The 14,160-nt window shown below is 41.6% G+C and overlaps 1 protein-coding gene across 7 annotated transcripts in view; it reads left to right on the top strand.

The window, feature by feature from the left end:
• PPP3CB (protein phosphatase 3 catalytic subunit beta) overlaps positions 1–14,160 on the top strand; it is a 64,057-nt gene that overhangs the window by 33,901 nt on the left and 15,996 nt on the right. For 4 of the 7 annotated variants that reach the window (XM_018564470.1, XM_018564466.1, XM_018564469.1 and 1 more), the window contains exons 6-10: positions 313–452; positions 534–611; positions 1,344–1,438; positions 2,745–2,870; positions 4,930–5,007. In XM_018564470.1, the coding sequence (XP_018419972.1) occupies positions 313–452; positions 534–611; positions 1,344–1,438; positions 2,745–2,870; positions 4,930–5,007 (517 nt within the window). Of the gene's footprint in view, positions 1–312; positions 453–533; positions 612–1,343; positions 1,439–2,744; positions 2,871–4,929; positions 5,008–9,096; positions 9,124–14,160 lie in introns of all 7 variants that reach the window. The other 3 variants (XM_018564468.1, XM_018564464.1, XM_018564467.1) reach the window with 1 other exon arrangement.

The following is a 14,160-nucleotide window of genomic DNA, read 5'->3' as shown; positions in this document are numbered from 1 at the left end:
CACATGGTTGCTCTGATCGCTTAGTCCCACATTTCAGTTCTTAATTTGTTTATATTTGTTTATATACATCCAACATTGTGCATTAGATGAACTCCAATGCCAGTGTAAATTGCTTTGCTTGTGTGAAAAACATTTTAGGCAGTATATAGTATTTATAGCAAAGCTTATAACATTAAAGGTCTTCATTCTTTTCATAACAACCAGATTTGCTTCACATTGTCATGTCAGTAATAGATAATAAGGTTTTGCAGAGTTAGTCTCTTCTGGTCTCAAGGAGGCATAACAAACTTTTGGTCTATGTCTTGATTGCAGTTAGACAGGTTCAAAGAACCTCCAGCATTTGGTCCAATGTGTGATTTGTTATGGTCTGATCCCTCTGAAGACTTTGGTAATGAGAAATCACAAGAACATTTCAGTCACAATACAGTTAGAGGATGCTCTTACTTCTATAGGTATGTGCGCATTCATGTTCTGTAATGGTTACATATTGCTATTAATGTTTTTGTGCTGACATGTTTGTGTTTCCTTTGTAGTTACCCAGCTGTTTGTGAGTTTTTGCTGACTAACAATCTGTTGTCAATCATCAGAGCACATGAAGCACAAGATGCAGGGTAAGTTTGTCGGATGTTGTCTTTAGGTGTTATTAAGTAGCTGAACTGTACCTAAGTTTTATAATGTTGCTGGACTAACGCTATATATATATATATATTATATAAAAAATTGCTCTTTAATATAGTAAAAACATCCTCCCGTCATGCTGTCCAGCTGTAATGGTGCTGGACCAGTGGAGGAATTCTGGAGAAACGAATATCTCCCATCTGACCTTGTACACTCAACAGGAAGTACAAATTGTCGAAGGGTGGAAAAAGAAAAAAAAAAAACTAAACAGAAATATCTCTCTTCTCCACCCATTTTGCACTTTTCGGATCTGTCAGCAGAGAGATGTTTGAACACATTAATGAGTGTCCAAAGCTCCAGACAGCTATCACATTCCTGGAACAGTGAGAACCTGCGCTCGCTACCATACAATATGAACCTACAGTTAAGTCAGACAAGATAGGTGGGCATTACACTGTAGTACACACTGGCCATCCTTCTTGCTCAGTAACTCCCACTCCATGCTCCATAGACGTGATGACACTCCTTTTGGGGGTGTGTGGGGGCTGTTCTGATCACTATAGCCTGCTGATAGGGGCACTAGCAATGGACTGATAGTGGCTTGGATTTAAAGGGTAAGACAATTTTAGAATTCTCTTTGGCATGAGAAAAGTAAATATGACTTTGCATGTGGCTACAATTCAGATTTAATTTTAATTCTATTTTTGTTTTCCTTTTACCCGCAGCTACCGAATGTACAGAAAAAGTCAAACGACAGGGTTTCCATCTTTAATAACAATATTTTCAGCACCTAATTACTTAGATGTCTACAATAATAAAGGTGAGTTTTGGGTTGTAAACTTTTTTAAAGGGAAGTTATGATTTTCGGGTCAATCTTCTTCTTTTTTTATTTATTTTTAGTGTAAAATCTTTGTTTTTACAAATACCACTTAATACAGGGTGCACTCGTAACATAGGATTTATTGAATGTTATGGGTTTTCTAAAGAAAGCATAGCTGCAGCTGTTTACCTTTTGGGCACTCTCTCCTCTTAAGGGCTCTGTTTTTTTTGGGGGAGGGGGGGTGGGGGTCACTTTTTTCTTTCTTTTTTCTTAGAGCCTTAAAAATTAGTTATATTACAGGGCACACAAGAATGGCAGATTGTGGAGGGTGTACAAAGGGGATCTGATTGCTGGGAGCGTTTAGTTGGTGACATGCAGTGCACACTGCCAATGGTAGTCTTTTAGTTTTATGTTTTTAATGGTTGTTAGCCAGTTATCACAGATTTTTATGGATCAGCTGACAATGAACTGATAACCTTAGGGAATGCTGAGGATGTAGAGGTAAGGCTCCTTTCACACCTGAGCTTGTGGTTTATCGCACGTTCAAACGCGCGGACAAAATCACACCTTTTCTCGCGTTGTGCATTTTTATCCGCTCAAATGAACGCGCAAGGGTGAATGTTTCACATTGGAATACATTTTTTTTGTGTTTAGCGCTGAAACGTGCAAAACAAAATGTGTGAACTAGGCCTTATTGAGGTGGCAGGCTGCAAGCAGTTCTGGTCTGATATAATGTCTATGGCTATAAAAGGTATAAACTGAGGGAGGGGGATGTGTTACTCCACCGACTCATTCAGGTGCAGGTATTCAGTTCAGCTTGACCTATTGAGCTCTATAAACTGTCAAAACATGCAAATACACACTTTCTGGACAACACATGGAAAAGAAATTGGAGCTTCATGTGAAAATAAATTATGTTCAAATGCTAAATTTCAATTACATGACCTAAAAAAAGATTTTATTATCTTCATCTACTAAGAGACGCAGTAAGTCCTAGACCTTCAGGTTATATTGCTGCCTACAGGAGGATTGGACACTGGCAAACAAATGTAGGACAGCCCAGGATAACTTTTACTACCAGCATACCACAGTTTTTCTTTTTTTCTGGGTGTTCTAGGAGACTTTCTAACTTTTTCTCTATGGAGATGGGAAACATCCTGATAAGATTCGGGGAAGCAAATAACTTATATTTATTTATTTGTAATCCAACAGTTTTATGTGGCTATAGATAGGCATTTTATACTGAAATTATTTTATCTTTTTTATGGTGTTACTTTCTCTAATGCCTTCCACATTTACATTACAGCTGCTGTATTAAAGTATGAGAATAATGTGATGAATATCAGACAGTTCAACTGCTCACCACACCCGTACTGGCTGCCGAACTTCATGGATGTGTTCACTTGGTCATTGCCATTTGTTGGTGAAAAAGGTATTTGCTTTGTTTCTTCAGTCTGTAAAAAATGCCTTTCTTTAGGAGTGCATGGTTCGTAATGAGCAAATTTTTTTTTTTTTTTTTTATAATTGGAATCAATATGCACATGCAGATTGGTCCAGTCTGAGCAGTCATACAATTCATGAATCCCATTTACCTGTATGATTGTCCTCAGTCAAATCTGCATGCAAATTTTCAGGCAAGTTAAACATTTTGGTCATCACTAGTAAGAAATAATAAGCTTAGAGTTCATCATCTCACACAGTCAAATGCCAGTAGTTGGTAAATTGTGTACGGTCTATACAATCCTAGGTTTTGTTAGTCTGTAAAAAGTTAATTCTAGGTTGTGTTACACTGTTTAAAACAGATGGTGACTTTATTTTTAACGTATGTTACACATTTAGTTTGGTTAAAGAGAAATTTCCCTTAGAGCAAATTTTCCTTCTCCTCTCTTTAGTTGTCAAAGCTAGTCTCTGGTTTCACTAAGCCAGGTGCGAGTTTCAATTTGCAGTAATGCGAGTTTGTAGAATTATTCCTGCACCATAAATGGTGACCAGAATGTAGCACTGTGTATGCCAACTTTATTTAATGCATTGGAAACCTGAGCGGATATCGCTTTTGTTATAAAATAGAGTTTTGCGAACTGCTCCTTTTTAGTTTTAATAGGATTTTAGCCAAATGAATGGAAACATGCAGTTCTTTAATTTCTGGCGATTAGTCATTTTTATAATTTTTTTTATTACTATTAATGTCAATCAGCTGAAAAACATGCTCCTAAAGGTGCCCATACACCTTACAATTATCTGCAGATTTTCTGTGGTCAGATGGAAAAAGTGCAACAGATTGGCCCAGGTGGAGATTACTCCATCCACACAGTTAAGTGTAGATGGAGGAATCTGTTGCACCTTTTCCATCTGACCACAGAAAATCTGCAGATAATTGTAAGGTGTATGGCCAGCTTTAGCCTGCTTTGTGGATTTTTTTAATTCGAAATTAATTTGCAGCACACAAAGGTTACTACATATTACAGGTAGACTTGGCTGTAAACTGTATGAAATGAAGATGTAATAACACATTTAGTCTTGCTGCTTTTGCATTGAGAGATATCCAAGGCTACGGTCTAACTTAAGAGTAATGTGTGTTTGGGTTGCAGTTCGTGGAACTTACCTATCAATTATTAAAAAAAAAAAAAAAATGTATGTACTGTAATGTAGCCACGTACCGGAGGTTGCGCCACAGACTGCTCCCCACAGACTGCTCCCCGCAGACTGCTCCCCGCAGACTGCTCCCCGCAGACTGCTCCCCGCAGACTGCTCCCCGCAGACTGCTCCCCGCAGACTGCTCCCCGCAGACTGCTCCCCGCAGACTGCTCCCCGCAGACTGCTCCCCGCAGACTGCTCCCCGCAGACTGCTCCCCGCAGACTGCTCCCCGCAGACTGCTCCCCACAGACTGCTCCCCACAGACTGCATTCCCTGGGTTTCACTAAGAGCATTCTGGATTAGCCTTGTTTGAGACTCCCTGAGCTGCACTTGGAGGGTTGAACCAGACTCCCTACACTATATGGGTTATGCTTTTACACCTTGTGTCAACTTTACAAGGCTGAGAAGGCAATCGTGCCATTTCCTGCTCATATTTTTCCTTGGAGTTACGTGGTAACCAAATGTCTCACAGCGAAGAACAGGGGCAGTGTGCAGTCTTATCTTGAAGTTTGAGAAATGTACTGTTTGCCTCCAACCCCATTCATTGCTTCCCTCAAGTGTTCTGAAATACTGCTCTGCCAGTTTTTTTTGAATATCTGATCATATCTAGGATGGGAACTTAAAGTGAAAAAATTTTGCTTTTCCAGGGGTCATTTTTGCGGTTTTATGAGCTGGGTGCCAGATGCAGTAAGACTTCATCTAGTTTTAAATTCCATTCTGTTCACATTCAACTAAAGTAAAAAATGTGTTAAACATTCAAAAATGCTTGAAGTTAATTTTGGACCTTATACAGAAAGCTAAAAATCCTTTCGCTTTTGTGAAGTTCCCTAACCTGTATTTGTTCTGTTGATCACAGTGACGGAGATGCTGGTGAATGTTCTGAGCATTTGCTCAGATGATGAATTAATGACAGAAGGAGAAGACCAGTTTGACGGTAGGATCATTGTAATATTCCTGGTTATTTCTATATCTATCTATATATCTATATATCTATATGATACAACACACCATTTCTACGTGGATGGTTCTATGACCATCAAACCACTGTACGGTCAGTTTCTTGGAGTACAGATGTCCTTGTTTTTTGAGACATCATTGGACTTCAGTTTTTGTGTCTCAGTGTTCACTGCTTTGACGCAAACAAAAACGCTATTTGCTACATCTTTGTACTGGACAGGTCTGTTTGCATTTGAAAGAAAATAAAAATTGCAGCATTTGCTAATGGATAACCCATTTTGTGTTTTTGTTTAAGAAGCACATGGTGTTAATTTGATCAAATTGTTAGGCATTTTAGGTAGAACGGGGCAATTCTTTTGACATTGATGACACCGTCTTTAATAGACTTGTTAGATTTTAATATTCAGACAAGATCCATATTTCAGCTGGTGGGCTGAGTCACATGCTGGCTTCTTATATTTCTTGGGGACTTGAAGTGTCACTAAACCCTCCAGCTAAAAACAAATTTCCAATCCAGCATTATACACAAAGCGCAAACACTCGTCTCTGTTGGCAAACCTTTATTTACTTTTTTTTTTTTTTTAAAGTACAGATTCTCCCAACTCTGCTCTTTTCATGCTTTCCACAGTTTTCCCAAATATCTGGTTTTGCGTTACAAGCTGTGCATGTGTATTGTAGTCACATGCACTGCTATACACCACTACATCTCCCAAGATTCATTGTGCTACTGCGTGGGTGGGGCAGTAATGAATGTGCCGCATTTTTCATTGCAAAAACATTTATTGTCATGAATTGAAGGAATTTCACTTTGTAAACATATTATACATGCCTCAGGAATGTAGTTTGTAGTGGGAACCCACCAAGTAAGGCAACTGCATCCAACATACAGTAGGACCATGTAGAGTCAGCATAGCCACCCTCAATAAGGATGACAGCTGAGCAGAATTATTACATCTATATTTCATCTTGTACAGTCTGACATTGATTTTTAAAGGGATGTAGGTGGGTTCCTACTTTTGGTATTGGGTTTAGTGGCATTTTAAGCAACAAATTCTGCCCTGTCTTTGTTTCCTAATCTGCTTCCACCTACCCTAGGGTTGTGGGTGTTGCATTCTCCATGATATAAAACAATGATCCATCCAGTAAAATGGGAACCTTTCATAATGGTTATGCCAGATGTGCATGCCTGGGAATGTTAAGTACAGGCATAGAAGTCTGAAAGAAAAGAATCCAGTAAGTGTGTTATCTCTCCAGCATCTACCAGTGGAAATATCGCTTATATATGTACATGTACACATTTCATTATAATATAATTAAAACAAGCATAATATCCATATCCAACATCAAAGGTGAAAATTACACATGCAGAAAATCCATATATTGCATCCTCTTGAGCTAAATCGGGAAACCCAAAGAATGCCTCGGTTTACAGAAGATAAATCTAGCTACCACACGCCTTCCCATACATCTATTACTTCTGTATTCTGTTAAATGTCCAACACCATACATAAGCAACTTCCCTTTATGATTAGCCAGAAATGATTTGGTAAAGGTTACCACTTTTACATACAACACGTTTCACTGCCATTAACGTCTGCTGCCTCAGGACTTCAGGTAAGCTTATATCAAATAACTTTAAATAGGCACGAGGCAGCATCCAAAATCAACCCCATACATCCACCCTTTGAAAAAGAATGACTTATACCAGGGAGAAATGGGGAGCGAAATTGAGAGGTTCAGATAGAGCTTATAGTCCAATGATGGCGAATAACTGGACCCCTCAACAGATAGAGAAATAGCTACCTAGGAACCCTGATTTCTGGGAAACTGTTTCCATATCTGTTGCTGGGAAACATGTTGAATTTAAAAGTGTTTATCCTTTCCCATATGCTTTTTGGCTGATCATGAAAAGAAGTGTGCAGTAGCTAGATTTATCTTGTGTAAATTGTCCTTGTATAAAGCCATTGTTTGGGTTGCCCTATTTATCCCTTAAAGATGCAATGTATGGATTTATTTCTATATATGTAGTAGTCACTTTTGAAGTTGGATTTAGATATTAACCTATTTTAATTATAATAAAATTTGTACATTTTCACAAGTGGGTATCCATCATTGCATCACCTGAAAAGTCCCTAGTTGATTATAAATTTAGGGATGTGGTGCATTGGTCCATGTCTCTACCGACCAGCTCATAAAAATACAGATAGCAAGCTTTGACAAAGTAGACTAAAGTTAAAATATATCCTTGACTTAGTGGTCTTGTAAGAAACTGTTGTATCTTGATGACGTGACCAAATAACTTCAACAACTTTCATTAAACGCTCAAGCTCCTTGCTTCCCAATTTTGGTGTTAGATGTTGAGCTGCATTCGCCTCTTGATGAACAGAAACCAGCTAGCATTTCCGCTAGGGTTCACCAAACACCAAGAACAAAGCACCATTATTCAGAATGAATTCAGAAGATGAGAGAGAAGGCTGTAATTACATATCTACGGTCTGTTTCTCAGTCTTATGTATTGTCAGCATTTTCATCTTGAGGTCCAGTGAACCCTGCCAGAAGTGTTAATTGAGCTCTCTTCAGCCATTGGTGAGCACTGATAAAACCAAGGATAATACTAGAATGGTATGCACTAAGGACCGGTTCACACCTGGGTGTTTTGTAGCGCGTTCGAACGCTCTGCAAAACGCTCAAACACCGAAATCCCATTATTTCCTATGGGTATGGTTCACACGGGCGTATTACAGGCCGTATGAACGCGCTACAAAACGTCCTACGCCCAAAGAAGTACAGGAGCTTCTTTGGGGCGTTTCTGTCGCGCGTTTCCATTTGGATACAGCCAAGTAGCCCTCGGAAACGCGCGTTTGTCGCACATTTTTTTTTTACTATGAATCGCGGTAAATACGCGCGACAAACGCGCATATTCGATACGACTAGGTCTGAACCCAGCCTTAATCCATTGAAGGTCAGGTCTTTTCTTCTTTTTCTTTAATTATATTTGAAACAGAAGGAGTCATTGGTAAAAACTTGCTTCTTTTTTAACTTCCTGACTAAACCTCTTTTCTCAAACTTCGGATCACAGTATAAATCTATTTGTGGGCAGTATTTTCTGCCAGGTATCAAACTTTTACTTATTTTAGTTTGGAAGGCCCTATTTTATTGTATAACTTTAGTGTGTAACGTTTATGCATTGCTGATTACCAGTCCAGACATTGACAGTGGCAAATGAACAATTTCAATTTTATACAATACATTTTACCTATTTTCTGTAGTTTGCCCTTATAAGTGGAAAATGTAATTGTCTCCTTAATAGTCTAAGTCCTTGTCCATCACAAGTGTTTGGATCATTTCTGGCCACAGTTACTACTTACATGTACTCCCAGATTTACTGAGCTGCATTCCGGACAATGTCATGCTGAGTAAACTTTGCTTTGTTAGGCTATCCAGTAGTTTTGCATTGATATAACTGTACTTCGTTTGATCACTGCTCTCAATTCAGCTGCAAGCTTCTCACCTCCATTGTTATGTCCACACTTTCCCAGCATCCAGTCTATATTAAATCTGCCATCCTCTTCTAAACTTCGATAGTACAGTTGACCATTATATAGGTGCCTGTTAACACAGGCTATAAAAACTATTGTTTATGTGCAAGTTATCCCGTGATCCGAAAACCTTGTGCTGCTGATGGCATGTCCAAATGTTAACTTTATGCTCTACCTGCTTAGATGTGGTGTTCTTTTTAACCCCATTGCTAAAGACCAGCAACAAATAACAGCACGTTGTTGGCCATGTGACTTTGGAGGGGTTAACACTATAAATACTGTTGTCTCTCCCTATACTTATACTGTCTCATTCTAAACTGAATTAATGTATTTACTCCTACTATTCTCAAGAGTCCTAAAATTGTAGACTCCCATTTCTTTTTGTTTCCCTTCTCATTTTTTTTTTTTTTTGCCAGCCCACCTTCATTCTTGCTGCTGCCAAGTAAAATATCTTTATTTTTTTATTTGTCTCACTCACCTATTTCTCCATCGTTCACTTCCTTTTTTTCTGGACTCTCCATCTGAAGAACGACTCATATATGGCAATAGAAAAGGTACAGACCAGACAGAGCACATTGTTTTGAAATATGACTTCCCAGTTTTTTTTTTTTTTCCTTTGGAGTTGCTACACAATACATTTAAATGATGTCACATGTCAATTTTATGTGTAGCATTTTTTTTTTTACTTGTCCCACCTCTTATTAGTATTTTGTTTTTTCTCGCTCACATTATTTTTGCCCATGAGCATTTGGATATAATTTGCAGTTTCCATCTTTCCGAAGTCGTATTCCTAGACATCTGTCTTTCTGTGCATGGCATTTTCTCTTCAATGTTTTTTTCCATTCTGTTCATGTGTAGATTTCCACCCTCTGTCTATATCTAACATTCCATATCTTTGGTCCTGCATGACATGGGGAACACTTGTCTGTTTTTTGCTTCATGGTTTTAGTAATGGCCATTTTTCCTTTACATTTCTGCATGTCAAATGTTTCAGACAATACTTACTTTATTTAGATCGTTGTTGTTTGTGCGGTGTCGGGGAGGGAGATTGACTATATTACTGTATAGACATAAGTTAAAACAAATAAGATTATTTTAAATTAAGAACACCAGCCAGAACGTTTTGATTAGTTTTTGATACAGTGGTGAAATTTTTTTTTATTGGTGTCTGTGCCCCAGTTGGAGATATTTTCACTTGCTTCCAGTCAATAACCGTTACTGGGACAGGGAGTACAGGAACCCCCAAAAGGTGACTCCTACAACAATAAAAACCTGACAAAACAAGTTCGTACTGGAGATCTACTTTAATACTAATATGTCAATGTACTAGTGTTCATAATTCTGACATTTTAGTAAACTTAGGAAGATTCCATTTGTCCCTCAAATCTAATCTGTTCTTACTTAATTTAAAAATAAGATAACATTGACTGTTCATTGTTAATAAAGGTTGGAGTGCTGCTATTTTATTTATACTTTTATTTTTATTGTGTTGTGTTATCTACAGTTTGACCCAAGTCCTTTTCAGTGCAGTATAAATCTAGGAGCTGAATTGTTGATTATGCATAGACTGTCCAAGGAGTTAATTCATAGTCCATGAGATCAAAGGCTTGCCTATACATGTCAAAATGGGCTGGGCAGCACAGTCTTTCACCTCACATCAAGAAAAACCTCTACTGGAAATAAAATACATAGGCTGTTGCTGGTCTCCTTTTTAAAGTTGTTTGCCTGGATGCTGTACTGAGCTAAAGCCTTCATTACTTGAGTTGCTGACCCAGTACAATTCTGTCTCTCCCCTAATTTTATTGCAAATGTGTTCAGCATTAGTGACTAAAAGTATTGAGGTTCGAGACCAGCATTTCCAGGAGGAGATCAGCAAGGAAAGCCTCCGTATTTGTTTTTTTGTTTTTAAGTAGAGGTGTACTCTAAGAAATATTTCCAAACCTTTTAAAGACAGACGTTCTGCTAGAGTCAGGCTTGATTAAAGCATAGACTATATACATTGCTTATACAATGACTGTACATGCAGAGCTTGTACACTCACTGTAGCCCCTGTTGCTCTATACTCCTTGTATATGCACCCCAGACTAAGGGCAATAACTGAAAAGTGCTATATAGTAAAATGACAGGATTACATATGTTCAGTAGGGAAGTTAACTACATGACCATAATTCACTGAGCTCAGAGATCCTCTGTAAGGATCTGTTCTTGGGTTTAAGAATCTCACTACAGGTCCCTATCTTTTCAGCCCTGAAGGCTAACCCTTTGTCAGCATTTTTATCAGTCTATCCCCAATAGTGTGTTAATTCAACTTGTGTTATATGGGACCAAATACAGCCACAAAGCACAAGCACATAGCTAAAGCTGGGTACATACGGAGCAAGTTTTGGTGTATTCAGCAAGAATTGGCTGAAATTTGCGGTGTGGTGACCGCTTTCCCCACTTCTCTGGAGGATCATATTAGGACCTAAAATGAGAGCGCCATTCATGGTGATGCTGCTGGCATAATTTAAAGCCTAATTCCAGCCAGTGTTTTGTTTTTGTGTTTTTTTTTCTTTAAGTCTTGGGTAGACTGGGGAATAGTCAACATTTCTGTCAGGTTTGTATTGCTATCTGTGACCACAATTGGAAGATTTTGCCTTACTTCAGGTCACGGTGCTATCTACTGTGTACAAGGGAGTGGTTGTTACGAGTACAGGAAGGTAAAGACCTCAATACAAGGATTGCCAGGCATTCTAACCTTTCCCCACTCTTCTAAAAAAAATATGATTTTATGTGTCTCTGAACAAGATGTGAGGGGAAATCTCAACAGTAGGTACACAGATAGCAGTAAAAACCTGAAAGATGCTTTAGTCTGGAGTTGGGCTTTACCGTGAAGGAATACTGTTCTGAGAGATATCTTAGGACTGCTGTTGCTTACCACTTTCTAGTTGCTTCACTGTGGATTTAGAACTTTAAGTCTCAGATCTAGAACAAGCATTACTTGTCTGGGGTGTAAGTGAAGTTGGGGCTTATTATTTTAATATTTATTGCAAGTCAGTTACTTGGTACTTAGTATTGAAGCCAGGGGAACAGTTTGATAGTCAGGCAACTAGTATTTTCAATTTGAAAGGTCAACAATAGCAATCTTCATATTTCTCAAAGAACAGGATTCTAAAATGGAACCCATTCTAGAAAAGGATTAATGGTATAAAAGCAAGGGTTTTTCTCTCCCGTTCATTGAAGGACACAGGCAACAGATCGTAGATCCTGAATGGTAGGGTAATATCGCCACCTGCAGGAGAAGGACGCTAGGCACAAAACCAAAGACCAATTACAGCCTAGGGGCGGCCCCTGCCGGTGGCCAAACCCCCCACCTGCTGACAAGTCTCCAGTTTTTTGCCTAGCGTCAGGAGTAAGGAGCTAAAAATGTTTCTCTGGAGAAATTTTTTTCCTTCTTCCGTTTGACTCGATTTCTTCTAGCAAGTGTCCCCAGGGCGACATGCTGGATGACTGTAGATCCTTGTAGTCTCCCCTGGGTGACCGTCGAGCGCATGCAGACTCTGCCACGGTGGGTCGGCTGCGACATGCCCTTTGCGCAACATCATACCAGGACCCTGCAGGGGAACATCCTGGTACAGTGGGACAAGTCCCCCCTGTCCTTGGACAGGGAGATTCGGATCTCTCGGGTGGCAAGGACCTCCCTGCGGTGGTGGCTTCAATCTCCGGCCTTTGTGCGGGGGAAGTCTTTCCTTCCCGTGCACTGGACGGTGGTCACCACGGACGTCTGCCTTTTGGGGCTGGGGCAGGGTCCTGGGCTCCTTGACCGTGCAGGGTCATTAATCGTCGGTGGACCCGGGGGAGTGGTCTCTGCACCCGGTGGTTTTTCGGCAGCTGTGTAGTCGCTGGGGGACGCCGGAGGTGGATCTTCTGGCGTCTCGGTTCAACCGGAAAGTGGACAGGTGTGTGGCCCGGGTCCTGGATCCCTGGGCGGTGCAGTGGATGCCCTGGTGGCTCCTTGGGGTCCTTACGGTCTACTTTACAACTTCCCCCTCTGTATCTGTTGCCTCGGCTGCGTCGGATCGCGGCCGAGGGCGTCACCGTCATCCTCGTGGCCCCAGACTGGCCTCGGAGGGTGTGGTACGCGGACGTGGTTCAGCTGGTGGTGGACGCCCCGTGGCGTTTGCCTCTGCGCCCCGGTCTTCTGTCACAGGGACCTGTGTTCCGTCCTTCTTTACAGTCGCTGGCTTTGACGGCGTGGCTGTTGAGAGCCTGGTCCTGAAGGACCGGGGGTTGTCCGATGCGGTTATTTCCACTATGCTCAGAGATCGCAAGCGGTTTCTAGAAAGCTTTACCATCGCACGTGGAGGGCCTATTTTGCCTGGTGTGAGGTTGGGGCCCTGTCCCGGCGTTTATTCTCCATCAGCAGAATCCTTGCATTCCTGCAGCGCGGGGTGGCTCAGGGGCTGGCCTTGAGTACTGTGAAGGGCCAAATCTCTGCCTTGGCGGTGCTTTCCAGCAGCCTTTGGCGTCTAATGCTCTGGTTCGCACCTTTGTTCGGGGGTGTCGCGCATTGCTCCCCCTGTCCGCTCGCCTTTGGCTCCGTGGGATCTGAATCTCGTATTTTCAGTGTTGCAGGAATCCCCGTTTGAACCTCTTCGGGGATTCCGCTTATGTCTGTCCCAGAAAGTGGCCTTTTTTGATGGCCATCACTTCCGTTCGGTGGGTGTCGGAGTTGGCTGCCTTGTCCTGCAAGTCCCCGTTGCTGGTTTTGCGTCAGGACAAGGCGGTTCTCCGTCCTCGGCCGGCGTTCCTGCCGAAGGTTGTGTCGGCATTCCATCTGAATGAGGACATTGTCTTACCTTCCCTGTGTCCGAAGCCGGTCCATAGGAAGGAGCGTGCGCTCCACTGTTTGGATGGGGTTCGCGCTCTTCGTGTTTTTTTGGAAGCTACGGCTTTCTTTCCGCGGGACCGACTCCCTGTTCGTGCTCACGGAGGGTCCTCGTAAGGGTCGGGCCGCGTCGGCGGCTACCATCTCTAGGTGGATACGTACCGTTGTGACTCAGGCGTACGCCGTTAGGGGGCGTGAGCCTCCGTTTCCTGTCACTGCCCATTCTGCTAGGGCTGTTGGGGCTTCCTGGGCTTTCCGCCACGGGGCCTCTGTTTCTCAGGTTTGTAAGGCCGCTACTTGGTCTTCTGTTCACACCTTTGTTAAGTTCTACAAGGTGGACGTGTTAGCATCGACGGATGCTGGTTTGGGGCGCAAAGTGTTGCAGGCGGCGCTTTGAGGGGTCTTTTGGGTGTTTTGTTGTTGCCCATCCCTCAGTGTGTTACTGCTTGGTGACGTCCCTACCATTCAGGATCTACGATCTGTTGCCTGTGTCCTTCAATGAACGGGAGAGAAAATAGGATTTTTGTACTCACCGTAAAATCCTTTTCTCTCCGTTCATTGAAGGACACAGGCCCCGCCCTCTTTATGGGGTGTACACTCCTAACTGCTTGTTACTAAACTGGAGACTTGTCAGCAGGTGGGGGGTTTGGCCACCGGCAGGGGCCGCCCCTAGGCTGTAATTGGTCTTTAGTTTTGTGCCTAGCGTCCTTCTCCTGCAGGTGGC

Source organism: Nanorana parkeri, unplaced genomic scaffold (assembly GCF_000935625.1).
Source record: "Nanorana parkeri isolate BGI_ZX_2015 unplaced genomic scaffold, ASM93562v1 scaffold753, whole genome shotgun sequence".
Taxonomy (NCBI): Eukaryota; Metazoa; Chordata; class Amphibia; order Anura; family Dicroglossidae; genus Nanorana; species Nanorana parkeri.
This window is presented reverse-complemented; position numbering and strand designations above follow the sequence as displayed.